The sequence below is a fragment of the Bubalus bubalis genome, chromosome 2 (assembly GCF_019923935.1).
Source record: "Bubalus bubalis isolate 160015118507 breed Murrah chromosome 2, NDDB_SH_1, whole genome shotgun sequence".
Classification (NCBI taxonomy): Eukaryota; Metazoa; Chordata; class Mammalia; order Artiodactyla; family Bovidae; genus Bubalus; species Bubalus bubalis.
This window is the reverse complement of record NC_059158.1, coordinates 26,541,121-26,559,808: the sequence shown is the minus strand read 5'-3', so window position 1 is coordinate 26,559,808 and position 18,688 is coordinate 26,541,121. Positions and strand designations below refer to the sequence as shown.

The 18,688-nt window shown below is 40.8% G+C and overlaps 1 protein-coding gene across 1 annotated transcript in view; it reads left to right on the top strand.

Moving 5' to 3' along the window:
* Window positions 1–9,227: 9,227 nt before the first annotated feature.
* LOC102409778 (boLa class II histocompatibility antigen, DQB*0101 beta chain) overlaps window positions 9,228–18,688 on the top strand; it is a 37,929-nt gene continuing 28,468 nt past the window's right edge. The window contains exon 1 of the mRNA XM_045162826.1: window positions 9,228–9,411. Within this exon, the coding sequence (XP_045018761.1) occupies window positions 9,306–9,411 (106 nt within the window). The 5' untranslated portion in view covers window positions 9,228–9,305. The remainder of the gene's footprint in view (window positions 9,412–18,688) is intronic.

Below are 18,688 nucleotides of genomic sequence, written 5' to 3'. Positions count from 1 at the left end.
CTAGCCAGGGTCTTTTCTAATGAGTCAGTTCTTCGCATCAGGTGGCCAAAGTATTGGAGTTTCAGCTTCAGCATCAGTTCTTCCAATGAATATTCAGGACTGATTTCCTTTAGGATGGACTGGTTGGATCTCCTTGCAGTCCAAGGGACTCTCAAGAGTCTTCTCCAACACCACAGTTCAAAAACATCAATTCATTGTTGCTCATCTTTCTTTATAGTCGAACTCTCACATCCATACATGACTACTGGAAAAACCATAGCTTTGACTATATGGACCTTTGTCTGCAAAGTAACGTCTCTGTTTTTTATATGCTGTTTAGGTTGGTCATAACTTTTCTTCCAAGGTGCAAACGTTTTAATTTCATGGCTGTGGTCACCATCTGCAGTGATTTTGGAGCTGCCCCCCTCCCCAAAATAAACTCTGTCACTGTTTCCATTGCTTCCCCATTATTTGCCATGAAGTGATGGGACCGGATGCCATGATCTTAGTTTTCTGAATGCTGAGCTTTAAGCCAACTTTTTCACTCTCCTCTTTCACTTTCATCAAGAGGCTCTTTAATTCTTCTTCGCTTTCTGACATATGGATGATGTCATCTGCATATCTGAGGTTATTAATATTTCTCCTGACAATCTTGATTCCAGCTTGTGCTTCATCCAGCCCAGTATTTCTCATGATGTACTCTGCATATAAGTTAAATAAGCAGGGTGACCATATACAGCCTTGACGTACTCCTTTCCCAATTTGGAACCAGCCTGTTGTTCCATGTCTACTTCTAACTGTTGCTTCCTGACTTGCATACAGATTTCTCAGGAGGGCAGGTCAGGTGGTCTGGTATTCCCATCTCTTTCAGAATTTTCCAGAGTTTGTGGTGATCCACACTGTCAAAGGCTTTGGCATAGTCAACAAAGCAGAAATAAATGTTTTTCTGGAACTCCCTTGCTTTTTTGATGATCCAGCAGATGTTGGCAATTTGATCTCTGGTTCCTCTGCCTTTTCTAAAACCAGCTTGAACATCTGGAAATTCATGGTTCACGTACTGTTGAAGCCTGGCTTGGAAAATTTTGAGCATTACCTTGCTAGCATGTGAGATGAGTGCAATTGTGTGGTAGTTTGAGCATTCTTTGGGATTGCCTTTCTTTGGGATTGGAATGAAAATTGATCTTTTCCAGTCCTGTGGCCACTGTTGAGTTTTCCAAATGTGCTGGCATATTGAGTGCAGCACTTTCACAGCATCATCTTTTAGGATTTGAAATAGCTCAACTGGAATTCCATCACCTCCACTAGCTTTGTTCATAGTGATGCTTCCTAAGGCCCACTTGACTTCACATTCCAGGATGTCGGGCTCTAGGTGAGTGATCATACCATCATAATTATCTGGGTTGTGAAGATCTTTTTTGTACAGTTTTTTTTTGTGTATTCTTGCCACCTCTTCTTAATATCTTCTGCTTCTGTTAGGTCCATATTATTTCTGTCCCTTATTGTGCCCATCTTTGCACTTTGGTGTCTCTAATTCTCTTGAAGAGATTGCTCGTCTTTCCCAGTCTATTGTTTTCCTCTATTTCTTTGCATTGATTACTGAGGAAGGCTCTCTTATCTCTCCTTGCTATTCTTTGGAACTCTGCATTCAAATGGGTGTATTTTTCCTTTTCTTCTTTGCTTTTAGCTTCTCTTCTTCTCACAACTATTTGTAAGGCCTTCTCAGACAACCATTTTGCCTTTTTGTGTTTCCTTTCCCTGGGAATGGTCTTGATCCCTGCCTCCTGTACAATGTCACGAACCTCCGTCCATAGTTCTTCAGGCACTCTGTCTATCAGATCTTTGCTCTCTGCTTTTGCTCTCTGCACCCCAGAAGTGGCAGCTGAGTTTTGGTCTTTTTGTGTTTTGTTCATAATTTACCCCAACTATGCATATAGTTATCATTAGTCCCTTAACAGTTTCTTTCTATTCTGTTGCTGGAGATGTTTATCCAGGTGCAAGTACTGCAGCAAAAGGTCCAGATCCCAGGTTCCCCTATCTCATCACCACACTCCTTATTGTCACAATTCTTACTTCTCTGAGCTACAGTTAAATTATTTCCATAACCACTATGCCCATTCATGAAAAATGGGGATCCTGACTCCTACCACTCAATAATTACGTAAGATAAGCAATGTTCCTCCCAGCACATGGAAGGCTCCTGTTAAATGAGAGTGGTTATCTTACTACAATCCTCCTCTCCTTACCTCTTGCTGTATCACTCTGAAGTTGGTCCCTGTAATTTTCCTTTCCTGCCAACTGCTCCCTGCCTGCATGCTTGATTTCTGCTTCAATCCTTTCCCCACTCCTGGGCCTGCCCCCAGTCATACATTCCATTCCAGGACTCATGTATCCTTTCCATGTGCGGGCCTCTCCTACAGGGCAAGTCCATGATCTCTGACCTCTCAGTCTAGGGTGATTCGCTTGGTCAACATGACTATAGAGGAAATGAAGGGCCCCTTAAGTATATACGGGCAGCTTTCTTATTTGAAAGGTAAAACAATTGTGTTAAGGATAGAAATGGGCCCTGTAAGCAATATAAGATGCTGCTCTTTGTCACTCTTCTAAATTACTGTAATCAAAGCTGGCACACAACCAGATCAAGCTTTCGTTGTTTTTCCATTATGTGAGAAGGAGCTGAAGGTGGGAGGTGGCGGTTGGGTTGGGTGGGGGAATGACTTTTTGAATGCGGCAGTGAAGTCTCCCAGGCCAAAGGTTTGGGGCAATAATATGCATCATTTTATATTCCTTTTAGTTTGTAAGAAACATTGCATTTCATCCTCACAGAAGCCAAGTGCAACCTGTGAGGATGCAAGGAGAGAATGTGTAAACAAGAATGGTGTCTTGCACATATGAGTGAAATGACAGTCACTCAGTCGTGTCCGACTCTGCGATCCCATGGACTATACAGTCCATGAAGTTCTCCAGGCCAGAATACTGGAGTGGGTAGCCTTTCCCTTCCCCAGGGGATCTTCCCAACCCAGGGATCGAACCCAGGTCTCTTGCATTGGAGGCAGATTCTTTACCAGCTGGGTCACAAGGGAAGGCCCTTGCACATATGAGGGCATCCCTAAATGTCCCTTTCATTTCCTCCCTGGCTCCACCTATTCCTCTTTCTTACTTTCTGGCGTCAGTTAGGTGATGTTTCCGGAGAGACCTGCAGACAAAGGATGCAGGCTGCCACCAGCATCTGGCCTCCTGGATGCCACCCACTGCTTAACGCACCCTAGCTTCCAATTCACCTGAGAGAGGTGGCTGAGCAGGGGCACAGAGGCTAGAATTGACCAGGTAATACAGAGGAGAAGAAGGTATCAGTGTCTTTCTTAAGACCTACCCTAATGTGGCTTCAACTTAAGTTTTAAAATTTACTTCTCACCATTTCCACCACATGCCTTCACTCTACTTGACAATTTTCTGACTCAGGAACGCATAAACCACTCCCCGCCGCCCTGCCTTTCTCGATTTCCTCTACACAGAGCTCTTTCCTCACTTCTCCTTTGAAAGTCCACAGTCTTTAAAAGGCATCATTCCCAAGAAGTCTGGTGCCCTGTAAGCAACCCTTACTTACTTACTGTTCCTCACTCCATAGCCCCATGGTGCTCAATCCACCAGATGATGCAATCTATTTCCCTTGAACTCTAAAATTCTATCTTTGCATCTCTCATGAAACATATATTTTGCATTTCTATCCTGCCTTCACACAGAAAGGAATCAAGGCAGAATTTTGTGTTTCAGTTATTTCCATATCTCTGTGAAGTCTCTAAGGTGTAAACTCCTTGTGGTCAGCAGTTATATACTCATTTTTGCATGTCCCTCCACTACCGTGCTGTTTTTTCCCAGAAGGGGCTAAAAACTTATTGAACTGATTTGAACTTATTTCCCCCTATCTTAATGGAAGCTGAGTCTCTGCCTTGGTCACCTTTTGGCCAAGTACTCATTCTCAAAGACCAGGTGAGGGGCTTAAGGTTGGGTGGAACGGGCAAAGAGCCATTCACTTCTGAGAGTGGAGATTGGATACTGTGCTTTTGCTCTCTTTGCCTACAAAGAAAGACATGATTTTAGAGGAGTGCTTAATCTGATGCAGGAAAACCTCTGCAGTGAGTGGTAGTAGAGAGGTGTGATGAAATAGAGCTTGCCTCCTTCTATGGAAATTATGTGTTCCCTCATTTCTGTTACCAAAATTTTTGGAGTACCTTCTATGTGACAGGCGTTGTTCAAGCTGCCCCAGTTATAAAAGTAAACATATATCCTGTTGTTAAAGTAAACATATATCCTATTGTTTCATATTTTAATATTATTTAGGGATAAGAACAGAATCAAAGAAGATTGGGAAAGGTCTTTCCCCTCTCCTGTATATCTTAATAATGAGTCATCACAGAACATTCTAGAACACTGAGAGGGGCTGGTGGCCTGGCTAGATCATTGAAGATGCTTAGCACATGTCAATCATTTCTGATTGGCCAATCAACTGGGGGGCTCAGACTAGGAGAGAGTAGGTAAGTAATGTTGATTAGTCTTTAAGTTGTGTCTGATTCTTTGCAACCCCATGGACTGCAGCCTGCCAGGCTCCTCTGTCCATGGGATTTCCCAGGCAAGAATACTGGATTGGGTTGCCATTCCTTTCTCCAGGGGATCTTCCCGATCCAGGGATCAAAGCCGATCACAAGCAAATTCTTTACTGAGACACCAGGGAAGCCCCCAGAAAAATAATAGGTGTTCCAAAAGGTAGGTGAACTTTGAAAATACAGAGATATGCTTCATCCAGTAATCACCAAGTTTCAACTCTTTCTGATTACTTTCCTAAGGCTGCTGTAACAGTACAACTAACAAGGAGGTTCAAAACGACAGAAATGTTTTCTCTCGTAGTTCTAGAGGTTAGAAATCTGAAACCAAGGTGTCAGCAGGGTTATGATCCCTCTGAATGCTCTAGGGAAATATTCATCCTTGTCTCTTCTAGTTTATGGTGGTTTCTGGTTGTCTTTAATTTTTAACATTTTAGTTATAATGTATCTTGGTATGGATCCTTTGGATTATTATTTAAACTCTCAGCTTCCTGGATCTGGATGTCTATTTCTTTCCCCAGGTTAAGGAAGGGTTTAGCCATTATTTATTCAAATAAAATTTCTGCCCCATTCTCTCTTTCTTCTCCTCTAGGACTTTTAGTGAAGTTGCTCAGTACTGTGCGACTCTTTGTGATCCCATGGACTGTAGCCTACAGGCTCCTCTGTTCATGGAATTTTCCAGGCAAGAGTACTGGAGTGGGCTGCCATTCCCTTTTCCAGGGGATCTTCCCAACCCTGGGGATTGAACCCAGGTCTCCTGCATTGCAGGCAGACACTTTACCCTCTGAGCCATCAGGGAAATCAAGCAAGTTAGTTTGACAACCTCAAGTTGCTTGAGGTTGTCCTGTAAGTTCCTTAAGCTTTACTTTTATTCCCATCCCCCACTTCCCCACCTTTTTTGCTTTTTTTTTTTTTCTGCTCTGATTAAACATGTTATTTGCTCTGGTCTTTCTCCAAGTTCACTGATTCTTCTTCTGCCTCATTTATTCATGTGTTTGAACCTCACTCATGTATTTTTCAGTTTAGTTATTGTATTTCAACTCTGTGTGTTCTGTTTTAATTTTCTTATATTTTCTCTCTCTGTTGAAGTTCTCACTGTATTCATTTAGTTTTTTGATCCCATCATCTACCCACATGAAGTACACACTTCCCTCATCCTAAGCTCCCTGTAGGGTGATTCAGGTGAATACCTGGAATCAGAATGCTTGTCCATTTTGCCTTCTCACAGGCCAGGCCAGCTGTGACTGCCCTAAGTAACTCAGCAGAGATAAGGATGGTGCAGAGAACTCTAGAAAATGTAGAGAATGCAGTCTGGCTTAGGGGGAAGCAGTAGGCAGAAGCCCAAACCACAGCTTTGCAGATGAGGTTTTAGCCAATCAGAAAAAGGGTTTTAAGCTGACACCCTTGTTGCTAGTAGAAATATTGCGTGAAGAGGCCTGTGAGATCCAGCAATTCCCAGATGTGTGGCAGCCTCCACTGTACAGCCCCAGAATAGCGGAGGCCACTTCCCCCTTATGACAGTGGGGAGGGGATGGGCCAGAAGCCTCTGTTTATTCTGAGAGACCTTGAAGTGGAGCCTGAGGGGACTGAGGCACCTTCAGAATCCCTCTCTGACTTTCTTGGTTGCCCCCTTCAACCCTATTACTGGTCTCAGTTTGATGTTCCCCCTTTATGCTTCTGTCCCACCCTGGAAACCCTCCTAGCCTGGAGCTACTCTGGTTCTGAGTGCACCACTGCAGTTGTGGAAGCCCAGTGACAGGTTCTAAGTCTCAGGTGCTCTAGGATTATGCACATAATTCAGAATATTTAAATAACTCATTGTCTTCATGTACCACTAAAGGAAACTTCTTGATGTTGCTTTTTCCCTATTTCTTTTTACCTGGTTAACTATATATATATATATATATTTTTTTTTTTTTTTTTTTTAAAGATCCTGTTCACACTGTTTTTGGAGAAGGCAATGGCAACCCACTCCAGTACTCTCGCCTGGAAAATCCCATGGATGGAGGAGCCTGGTAGGCTGCAGTCCAAGGGGTCGCTAAGAGTCGGACACAACTGAGCGACTTCACTTTCACTTTTCACTTTCACGCATTGGAGAAGGAAATGGCAACCCACTCCAGTGTTCTTGCCTGGAGAATCCCAGGGACGGGGGAGCCTGGTGGGCTGCCATCTATGGGATCGCACAGAGTCAGACATGACTGAAGCGACTTAGCAGCAGCAGCACACTGTTTTGAAAGGAGACCCTAAAATTCAGGAAAAGAGAGAAAGAAGACATTTATTGTCTTATTAATTTTTCCAGGTACTGCTCTAATTGCTCTATAATCTTTTAATACTGCCCCTAATCATGGGTAAGATGCATCTGATAAATGAAAAAAATTATTAAAAAAAACCCCACAATTGATATTTCTCCGACTGGAGATTTGATGCTTAGGCCTGGCACAATTCAATCTGTATCTACAAGCATCCACTCCCTCATTAAGACTATTGAAGCTCCAGGAAATGCTTCTCCACAACTTTTACTGTCTTCTGTGTCTGAATGGTGTTAATGTTTGTGGATTGTGTCTTTGCTGACATCAGATGGTTCAGGGAGGATCTGAATAGCTGAAGAAATTTTTAAGAGAAAAGTCAACTTAATTTTCCAAATATTTTCATTCAAAGAAAAGAACGCAATGCATTCTTGTATAATAAATAATCACTTGCCAACAGGACCAGTTGACAAATTTTGTTTGTTTTCTTGTTCCACATATCAACCCCATGGTAGATGAGGAACATTTTACAATATTAAACAAGTCATATCAGATGCTAGCAATGTAATGCTCAAAGTCCTTCAAGCTAGGCTTCAGCAGTATGTGAACTGAGAACTTTCAGAGGTACAAGTAGGATTTAGAAGAAGCGAAGAACCAGAGATCAAACTGCCAAATCCGTTGGATCATGGAAAAAGCAAGGGAATTCCAGAAAAACATCTACCTCTTCACTAATTATGTTAAAGCCTTTGTGTGGATCACAACAAACTGGAAAATTCTTAAAGAGATGGTAATAACAGATTACCTTACCTGCTTCCTAAGAAACTTCTATGCAGGTCAAGAAGCAACAGTTAGAACCAGACATGTAGCAACACACTGGTTCAAAATTGGGAAAGGCATATCTCAAGGCTGTATATTGTCACCTTGCTTATTTAATTTATATGTAGAGTTTATCATGTGAAACGCTGGGTTTTATTGCTCTAAGTACAGAGGGATGAATCACAAGCTGGAATCAAGGTTACTGGGAGAAATAGCAACAACCTCAGCAAGATGATACCACTTTAATGGCAGAAACTAAGAGGAACTAAAGAACTTCTTGATAAGGGTGAAAGAAGAGAGTGAAAAAGCTGGCTTAAAACTCAACATTGAAAAACTAAGATCATGGCATCTGCTCCCATAATTTCATGGCAAATAGATGGGGAAAAAGTAGAAACAGTGACAGATTTTATTTTCCTGGGCTCCAAAATTACTGTGGATAGTGACTGCAGCCATGAAATTAAAAGATGCTTGCTCCTTGGAGGAAAAGCTATGATAAACATAGACAGCATATTAAAAAGCAGAGACATCACTTTGCTGATAAAGGTCCAGATAGTCAAAGAGATGGTTTTTCTAGTAGTCATGTACAGACATGAGGGTTGGACCATAAAGAAAGCAGAGCACCATAGAATTGATGCTTTCAAATTGTGTTGCTGGAGAAGACTCATGAGAGTCCCCTGGACTGCAAGGAGATCAAACCAGTCAATCCTAAAGAAATCAGTCCTTAATATTCATTGGAAGGACAGATGCTGAAGCTGAAGCTCCAATACTTTGACTACCTGATGCGAAGAGCTGACGCTTTGGAAAAGGCCCTGATGCTGGCTAAGATTATAGGCAGAATGAGAAGGAGGTGACACAGGATGAGATGGCTGGATGGCATCACTGATTCAATGGACATAAGTTTGAGCAAATTTGGGAGACAGTGAAAGAAAAGGAAGCCTGGCAGGCTGCAGTCCATGTGGCCGCAAAGAGTTGGACACATCTTAGCGAATGAACAACAACAACATCATTCTTAAGTTTGTATATATGAAGGCCTAGATATAAAATGAAGCCGGATTCACATTTTACATAGAGAAGTCTGAGGCAAAAAGGTTCAATATTTTGCTGATTGCCATAAAGCATATCAGTGGTAGAACTGCAGCCCAAAACCATTTCCTTCAAGAGCTCTGTTCTTCCCATGGAATCTTAAGACCTCTCAGAGTGTCTAAGCTAATAAGGTGAGCATCTTTGTGACAATAATTTTATCTCCTTGAAATGTGATCTCCACTTATTTTCCCCTACCCCAAAACCCAACAACAATAGGTTTTAAGTAAATATCACAGACATGTCTACTTCTGAATCACTTTTTTTCTTTTCATTCTTTAAACTCCTGAGGCATTCAATCTTCAGATCTTTTATAACTGAGAGAAAATCTTCACCTGAAATGTTTATTCAGTGTAATTTGATGAAGACAGTGCCAGGCATTAGACTGAGAACCTTCAAAAATAATGTCTGCCCAGGGATAGATGAGGTATTTCAGCTCCAGTGCTGATTGGTTCCTTTCCGAGGGACTCTCCAATCCTGCCATACATGGGAGCTCCCATAGACTTTTATTCTGTGAAGTGAGTTCACCAGATCCACTGTGTTTGAGCTGTGTTGACTGCCATTACTTCTTCCTTTGTTCTCTATTATGTCTGGGATGGTGGCTCTTCGGATCCCCAGAGGCCTCTGGACAGCAGCCGTGATGGTGACCCTGGCGGTGCTGAGCACCCCAGGGGCTGAGGGCAGAGACTCGCCGCATAAATGCAGGGCAGCTGCTCCCTGGAGCCACCACTCTGGGGAGCAGGCTCTGAGGGACACTTGGGCTGGGGTATGATCTCAGGATACTGTCTTTCATGACACATTTCCTCCCTTTGGGAATGAGGGCTATGTTATATTCTCATTTCCACCCTCTAAGGACAAGATAAGGACAATCTCCCTCTTACAGGTTTGAGCCTGGGTGTAACAGGGAGGAGACAAAGTGTGTATCTACTATAAGCGCTAGGACAAAGTGAGCATGGGCATCTCCCCCCCGCCTTTTTTAGAAGATACCAATTTCTCCAAAGAAGACACAGCAGAATTTGTCATTCCAGGGTCCCCCAAGATCTTGTCTGGACTAAATACTGTGGGATTCTGGGTTGGTGGGAAACGTAGGGCAGAAGTAGTCTTTGTAGGTTCAGAATTTGAGGAAAAGACTCTACAGTCCTGACTCTGAGTGGAGGGTTTATGAAAGCAACTCCTGGTATTGGAGGAGCTCCCTGGGTGACCACAGACAGAACCTTAGCCTCAAGTTTCACTGATTTATGGTCAAGTAGTGACTTGAGTGGAGAAGGCAATGGCACCCCACTCCAGTATTCTTGCCTGGAAAATCCCATGGACAGAGGAGCCTGGTGGGCTGCAGTCCATGAGGTCACTAACAGTCGGACACGGCTGAGTGTCTTCACTTTCACTTTTCACTTTCATGCATTGGAGAAGGAAATGGCAAGCCACTCCAGTGTTCTTGCCTGGAGAACCCCAGTGACAGCGGAGCCTGGTGGGCTGCCATCTATGGGGTCGCAGAGAGTTGGACACGACTGAAGCGACTTAGCAGCAGCAGCAGCAGTGACTTGAGTGGGATTCAGAGACTTAAGTGGGGATGGACTGGATTTAGGAGCAAAGAGAATGTAAGAACGGAATGATATAAATATTGAGAAACCATTCACTTCAGACACAGGATTGATATCTTAATATAAATTCTCTCTCAATCTTCCTAAAAGCCCTACATGTAGGTATAATGACTTTTTCCACAATCATACTTATGATATAGATACTCTGTTAAGGAACCTGCCCAAGCTGGTATGTATGTCAGTTTAATTGGAATCCAATTTATCTCATTTGAAAGTCTGTGCTCTTTCTATGAATAAGATGTTCCTTTCTATGACTGGGAAGTTGTTGGTTCCTTCTAACCACACAGGTGTTGGTGGGGGTGGCAGAAACTAGGAGTAAACCCAGGTGTTGTAAGGAAGACACTTTGCTGGGGACAAAGAGAATATGTATGCCCGTCAGGCTGATTCCCTGGTGGCTCAGACGGTAAAGTGCCCGCAATGCGGGAGACCCTCGTTCGATCCCTGGGTCAGGAAGATCCCCTGGAGAAGGAAATGGCAACCCACTCCAGTACTCTTGCCTTGAAAATTCCATGGATGGAGAACCGTGGTGGGCTGCAGTCCATGGGGTCGCAAAAAGTTGGACATGACTGAGCGATTTGATTTCACTTTCTTTCAGGCTGAGGACAAACTTCTTTTCTCCGCTTCTTTTGTCATTCCCTGAACTCTTGCATTTACGTTGACACTACTTTGCCTCTGAGGTTCTCAGTAGTTCAAGGGAAACTGAGATTTCCTGTGAGAACATCCTGAGATTTCCTGTGAGAACATTTCTTTGGAAGGAATGATGCTAAAGCTGAAACTCAGTACTTTGGCCACCTCATGCGAAGAGTTGACTCATTGGAAAAGACCCTGATGCTGGGAGGGATTGGGGGCAGGAGGAGAAGGGGACGACAGAGGATGAGATGGCTGGATGGCATCACCGACTTGATGGACATGAGTTTGTGTGAACTCCAGGTGTTGGTGATGGACAGGGAGGCCTGGCGTGCTGTGATTCATGGGGTTGCAAGGAGTCAGACACGACTGAGTGACTGGACTGAACTGAAGCTAATTATATTATACCTTCATTCATAGCAAAATAAATTCCAATTAATTCTAATTTTGTTTTAGATATCAATTATTTCTAGTCCCATAAACTTTTTGTTATATAACACATGATTTTATTTGTTTTTTTTAATTAATTTATTTTTTGATTGCTGTTTACAATGTATATTAGTTTAAGGTGTACAGAATAGTGATTTGATATTTTTATAAGGTTATACTTCATTTAAAGTATCCGGCACACTCATTCCAGGGTATATATCTGAAGGAAAGAAAAAAAAACTAATTCCAAAAGGTATATACTCCCCAATGTTCACAGTAGTATTACTTATGATAGCCAAGATACGGAAGCAAACTAAGTGTTCAACAGATTAATGGTTAAAGAATATGTGGTGTGTGTGCATATATATATATATAAAATGGAATATTATTCAGCATAAAAAAGAATGAAGTTTTCCTTTTGCAACAGCATAGGTAGACCTGGAGTGTATTATTATGCTATGCTGAGTTCTTACCTTATGAATCATTGGTACTTAAAATTTCTTACTCAAAATCCTATTGCCAAAATTCTCCTTAGTATATTTGTTCATATGCGGGTGGTCTATAATTTTTATACTGAAATTTTAATTTTATATGTTTAGGATAATAATTGCTGATATTTTCTTTCACTTAAAAATACACATAGTATATTGACACATATATGTGGCATTGAAAAAATTTATTTAGACGATCTTACCCACAAAGCAGAAACAGACACAGACGTAGAGAACAGATGTGTGGATATGGAGTCTGAGGCAGGGGGAGGGGGGATGAGTCAGAAGAGTAACACTGACACATGTTCACTACCATGTGTGAAATAACTAGATAATGGGAACATGCTGTATAACTCAGGGAGCTGAGCTTGGTGCTCTGCGATGACCTAGATGGGTGGGGTGGGCGGGAAGTCCAAGAGGGAGGGAATATATTTATCAGTTCAGTTCAGTTGCTCAGTCATGTCCGACTCTTTGCCACCCCATGAATCACAGCACTCCAGGCCTCCCTGTCCATCACCAACTCCTGGAGTTCACTCAGACTCATGTCCATCGGGTCAGTGATGCCATCTAGCCATCTCATCCTCTGTCATCCCCTTCTCCTCCTGCCCCCAATCCCTCCCAGCATCAGGGTCTTTTCCAATTAATCAACTCTTTGCATGAGGTGGCCAAAGTACTGGAATTTCAGCTTTAGCATCATTCCTTCCAAAGAACACCCAAGGCTGATCTCCTTTAGAATGGACTGGTTGGATCTCCTTGCAGTCCAAGGGACTCTCAAGAGTCTTCTCCAACACCACAGTTCAAAAGCATCAGTTTTTTGGCCCTCAGCTTTCTTCACAGTCCAACCCTCACATCCATACATGACCACTGGAAAAACCATAGCCTTGACTAGATGGACCTTTGTTGGCAAAATAATGTCTCTGCTTTTGAATATGCCATCTAGGTTGGTCATAACTTTCCTTCCAAGGAGTAAGTGTCTTTTAATTTATAGCTTATTCACTTTGTTGTACAGCAGACACTAACACAACATTGCAAAGCAATTATACCCCAATTTTAAAATTTCTAAGCTAAAAATAAAAATAAATAATATAAAAAAATACATTCTATTTTAGAGCACCTTTAGGTTCACAGCAAAGTTAAGCAGAAGGTAAAGAGATTTCTCACATACCATTGCCCCATCAAGCATATCCTATGCTACTATCAACATCCCCTACATTTTTTTTTACACTAGATGAATTTACATTGACACATAATTATCACCCAAAGTTCATAGTTTACTTTAGGGTTCACTCTTGATACATATTCTATGGGTTTGGACAAATGTATGATATGTATCTCCTATTACAGTATCAGAGTAGTTTCAGTTCCCTAGAAATCCTCTGTGCTCTGTTACCTACATTCTCTTGATCACCTCTGGTTCAGATTTCCTGCATTTACTAATTCCTACTCTGGATTTTCAATTATTCTCTTATTTCTCCCTCACAGCTAGCTTTTTCTCCTTGAATCTTCCCTACTCCTTCTCCAAGTAAACATGCATAAATATCCATTTACATGTGACATAGCTTGACTAAAAATTATAGGCCATGGGAAAGGGGAACATATTTTTTGTTAGAGAGTAACAAATCCAAAATCAAATGTTACATGTTTTAAATGTTTCTTTAAAAGTTCTCTTAGCAACCCCTTCAGCAATGATAGGTCATTGACAATTAGACCCTATTTATTCTCTCAGTATAACTCAATCTCAGCTTCTCTCATTCTGGAAAAAATAATTGTCCAACTAATAAAATTCATCCATATTCCATGTATGGAGTCTCTTAAGTCATTAAAAGGAATCTCTTAAATCATTAAAAGGCCCAGAAAAAGTGCTTTCTATATGATTTTATCTATTCTTTTTAATAAACTAATTGTGACTATAATTAACAATGTTTTTCTTATGTATTTGTATACTGTGTATAAGACACTTCCTATGCAACAAGATTATTCAAATTCTGTCACTAGGCCTACAAGGAACGTATCAACACCCCATATAATGGATGAAAAAACTACAGCTTGGAAATGTTAGATACTTTAGCCAGGGTTATAAAATATAAATACTGAACTGAACTGAGGTATAAAGCGCTGAGTCCTGAACCCCGATTTAGGTTTCTTTGCACCAAACTAAGCTGTATGATAATATACAGCCTTGACGCACTCCTTTTCCTATTTGGAACCAGTCTGTTGTTCCATGTCCAGTTCTAACTGTTGCTTCCTGACCTGCATATAGGTTTCTCAAGAGGCAAGTCAGGTTGTTGGGAGGCACGGTGCAAAATAGCCTTGAAGGAGAAGGTCTTCGGGGAAATGGCGAAGGGCCAAAAGTACCCAGACATTGTGTACTGATAGCCGAAAAACATTTTCTGCCTTTGGCTATGCTCAGTGCTAAGATGTAACGATTAAACTTTAAGGATGTTGCTTGAAAAAAATGGGTCATGGGATAAACACATGGGTCATTAAGAACGTGCTGGTCCTTGAAGTATCTTTTACTGATTATGTCTTAGCCTTGTACGTGCTCTGCTGGCCGTATGCTCTAAGCTCTCTGTTCCTGGCTCCTATAAAAAGGCTTGACTACAGAAATAAAGTTTTAAGTCCTTGCAGAGACTGTCCGAGTGTTGTTCTTTCAGGTTTGCCATTTCCAAGTCCTGGGGAAGAAAATCCCCACACAGGTGGTCTGGTATTCCCACCTTTTTCAGAATTTTCGACAGTTTATTGTGATCCACACAGTCAAAGGCTTTGGCATAGTCAATAAAGCAGAAATAGATGTTTTTCTGGAACTCTCTTGCTTTTTTGATGATCCATTGAATGTTGGCAATTTGATCTCTGGTTCCTCTGCCTTTTCTAAAACCAGCTTGAACATCTGGAAGTTCACGGTTCACAAATTGCTGAAGCCTGGCTTGGAGAATTTTGAGCATTACTTTATAACAGACTGGTTCCAAATAGGAAAAGGAGTACATTAAGGCTGTATATTGTCACCCTGCTTATTTAACTTATATGCAGAGTACATCAAGAGAAATGCTGGGCTGGATGAAGCACAAGCTGGAATCAAGATTGCTGAGAGATATATCAATAACCTCAGATATGCAGATGACACCATCCTTATAGCAGAAAGTGAAGAGGAACTAAAAAGCCTCTTGATGAAGGTGAAAGAGGAGAGTGAAAAAGTTGGCTTAAAACTCATTCAGAAAACAAAGATCTTGGCATCTGGTCCATCAGTTCATGGGAAATAGATGGGGGAACAGTGGAAACAGTGTCAGACTTTATTTTGGGGGGCTCCAAAATCACTGCAGATGGTGACTGCAGCCATGAAATTAAAAGACACTTACTCCTTGGAAGAAAAGTTATGACCAAGCTAGATAACATATTGAAAAGCAGAGACATTACTTTGCCAACAAAGGTCTGTCTAGTCAAGGCTATGGTTTTTCCTGTGGTCATGTGTGGATACGAGAGTTGGACTGTGAAGAAAGCTGAGCACTGGAGAATTGATGCTTTTGAACTGTGGTGTTGGAGAAGACTCTTGAGAGTCCCTTGGACTGCAAGGAGATCCAACCAGTCCATTCTGAAGGAGATCAACCTTGGGATTTCTTTGGAAGGAATGATGCTAAAGCTGAAACTCCAGTACTTTGGCCACCTCATTGGAAGAGTTGACTCATTGGAAAAGACTCTGATGCTAGGAGGGATTGGGGGCAGGAGGAGAAGGGGACAACAGAGGATGAGATGGCTGGATGGCATCACTGACTCGATGGATGTGAGTTTGAGTGAACTCCGGGAGTTGGTGATGGACAGGGAGGCCTGGCGTGCTGCAGTTCATGGGGTCACAAAGAGTCGGACATGACTGAGCGACTGAACTGAACTGATGGCAGTGGCTGAAAATAAATACAATATATCTTGCTCATTTAAATTTTACATAATGTATTTTAAGCACTTTGAAAGAATACTTTTATCGAAGAACAGATGATTTACAATGTTGTGTTAATTTCTGCTGTATGGCAAAGTGATTCAGATATATATATATATGTATATATCCACATTCTTTTTCATATTCATATTCTTTTCCATTATGGTTTAAGTACTTCTAAAAAACATTGCTGGAATGCTTAATGTTTGATATGCATTTCACCTAGTAATTCTTGATTTTTCATGTAATTTGCAGTTGTATTTAAAAAATTTTTTCCCCTCAGAAACTTTTAAAATTAGTTTTTCTTGCACTATATTTACTTTACAATGTTGTTAGTTTCTTCCTGACCAGCAAAGTGAATAAGTCATATGTATACAAATATCCACTCTTTTCTAGATTTCGAGTTTTTTTTTTTTTTTTTTTTAATCTCTGTCTGTGCTGGGTCTTTGTTGCGTGAGTTGTGTCTAGTTGTGGCAAGCAGGGGCTACTCTCTAGTTTTGGAGCACATGCTTCTCATTGCGCGGGGTTCTCTTGTTGCGGAGCACAGGCTCCGGAGTGCAGGCTTCATTTGTTCTGGCACACGTGATTAGTTGTATGCAAAACCTTCCCAGAGAAGGGATCAAACTGGGTCTCTGTGTCCCCTACATCACATGGCAGATTTTTAACCACTGGACCTCCAGGGAATTTCCTAGATTTCAACTTTCTAATATAGAAATAAAAAGTTTTAAACATATGGTCTAACTTCATGTTTTTCTCTATAGTTTCTTTTCTGTTATTTAAAATAATCCTACCCTGTTAAAGAGCATAACTGTTAAGTTATACATATTTTTCTCTATTTTGAGTTCCTTTCTATTTTACATTTGAACTTATAGTCCATCTCGATACCATCCATGTGTTTGTTTACCTATGGTCTCTTTTTAAGTAAGTGAAGTAAGTGAAAGTCACTCAGTCATGTCAGACTCTTTGCAACCCCATGGACTATACAGTCGATGGAATTCTCCAGGCCAGAATACTGGAGTGCGTAGCCTTTCCCTTCTCTAGGGGATCTGCCCAACCCAGGGATCGAACACAGGTCTGCCACATTGCAGGCGGATTTTACTAGAATTTGTTCACTCACCACAATTTCCTCACTACCACACAGCTTTTTCACCTCTAGGTGTTATGATGATTGAGCATATCTCAAAAGTCTCTCAAAAGACTTGTCTCCTGACCTCTCATGCCCCACTGACTTCCAGTTCCCATGAGCTACTGCTCCTTACCTTACAAACCAGGATTGATTACAGGAGTGTGGAGTGGGTCCTTCTATGCCAAGAAAAAGTGGAGAACACAACCTATAACATGAAAGCTTCTGTTTCCCACCTTAAATTTTTCTCACAGGATTAATTGCTTTCTAGGAATATGGTAAATAAATTTCTGACTCTCATTAATCTTAATATAAATTAGGTTCTGTTTCAAAGCAGTTAATTTTATTCAACAATTGTCTTTTTTTTTTTTGTAGCTGGACACATATACTTTAATTGTTTAACTTTATAACCACTTGTAAACATCTACAGAAAAACTTGGGCTTCCCAGGTGGCACATTGGTAAAGAATCAATCTGCCAATGCAGGAGATGCAAGAGGTGTGAGTTTGATTCCTGGGTTAGAAAGGTCTCCTAGAATAGAAAATGGCAACCCTCTCCAGTATTCTTGCCTGGAAAATTCCATGAACAGAGCACCCTGGTGGGCTACAGTCCATGGGGTCACAAACAGTTGGACACTATTGAACGACTGAGCACACACAGAGAAACTCATCCTACTTTTCTTATTAATAGCTATTTTTGTACATTTATTATTATTGAAAAATTTTAAAACATTTTACTAAAAAATCTATCTTACTGATATTTAAAATAACTCCAAATCTGTAACTTGTTTGGGAGATCAACAAAAGTTTTCCTGTTCTGGAACATGGTATCTTTATTTATTTATTAAACTACTTTCTGTCTTTAAGTCAGCTCCTCTTCAATCCTATGGACTGTACAAATGACTGGTAGAGTTTATTACTTTGATATTTTGTGCATTAATTGCTCTTCAAAATGATTTGTTTTCCAGACCAGACTTAGTGGCTTAGTCTGCCAGGGACAAGTGACACTGCCTTATTAACTGGAGAAGAAAGTATTTAATGGTTTAACTTAAACACAACTTCTGTAATTTTTTTAAAGCAATATTTCATATTTGGTTACTCTGTAGGCAAGTAAATATTTTCTGCCACCAAAAAAGCCTTCCTTTTCTCCAAGAGCAGGCATATGATTATTAATAAAAAAGAGTCCTCGGTGGTTATTTAGTTTTTCTTCTTGTCTTGAGTGTCTGGGCTGCTAGTTTGATAAATTTATTTCTAACTAAAGCATCTCTTCTCAACCTCATACAGTGAATTTTGATTCACAACTATTTCAAGCTTATCTATATTATAGTAATTTCCCACAGTGAGATCTATCTATCTATCTATTTATCTATATAGTTTTGGAGTAATATCAGTACAGAGTGCTCAGATTCAAACATAACTTTCAACAAGTTGTCTTTCTATAAGATGCTTTCAAAATAATCAAAATTGATTTGATCCATATAGACTTAGAGGGATTTGGATGGATTTGGATGATAATTTGGCATCATCATCAGCTTGAATGTTTTTCTGAGATCCTGTCTTACATCTCTGACAATCCCAAGACTAAAATTGAGAGTCATTTCCATGAAATGTGTCCACAGACACCATTAAAATGGTCACATTCTCCTTTGTTTTTCTTCATGCTTTTCCTGGTTTGTTTTAAAATTCAGCTTATTTGGAATAATTAATGCATGTTTATGACAAAAATTTGGTACTAAGAATCATTATAGTAGAAAACTTATCATCTATCTCCCAAC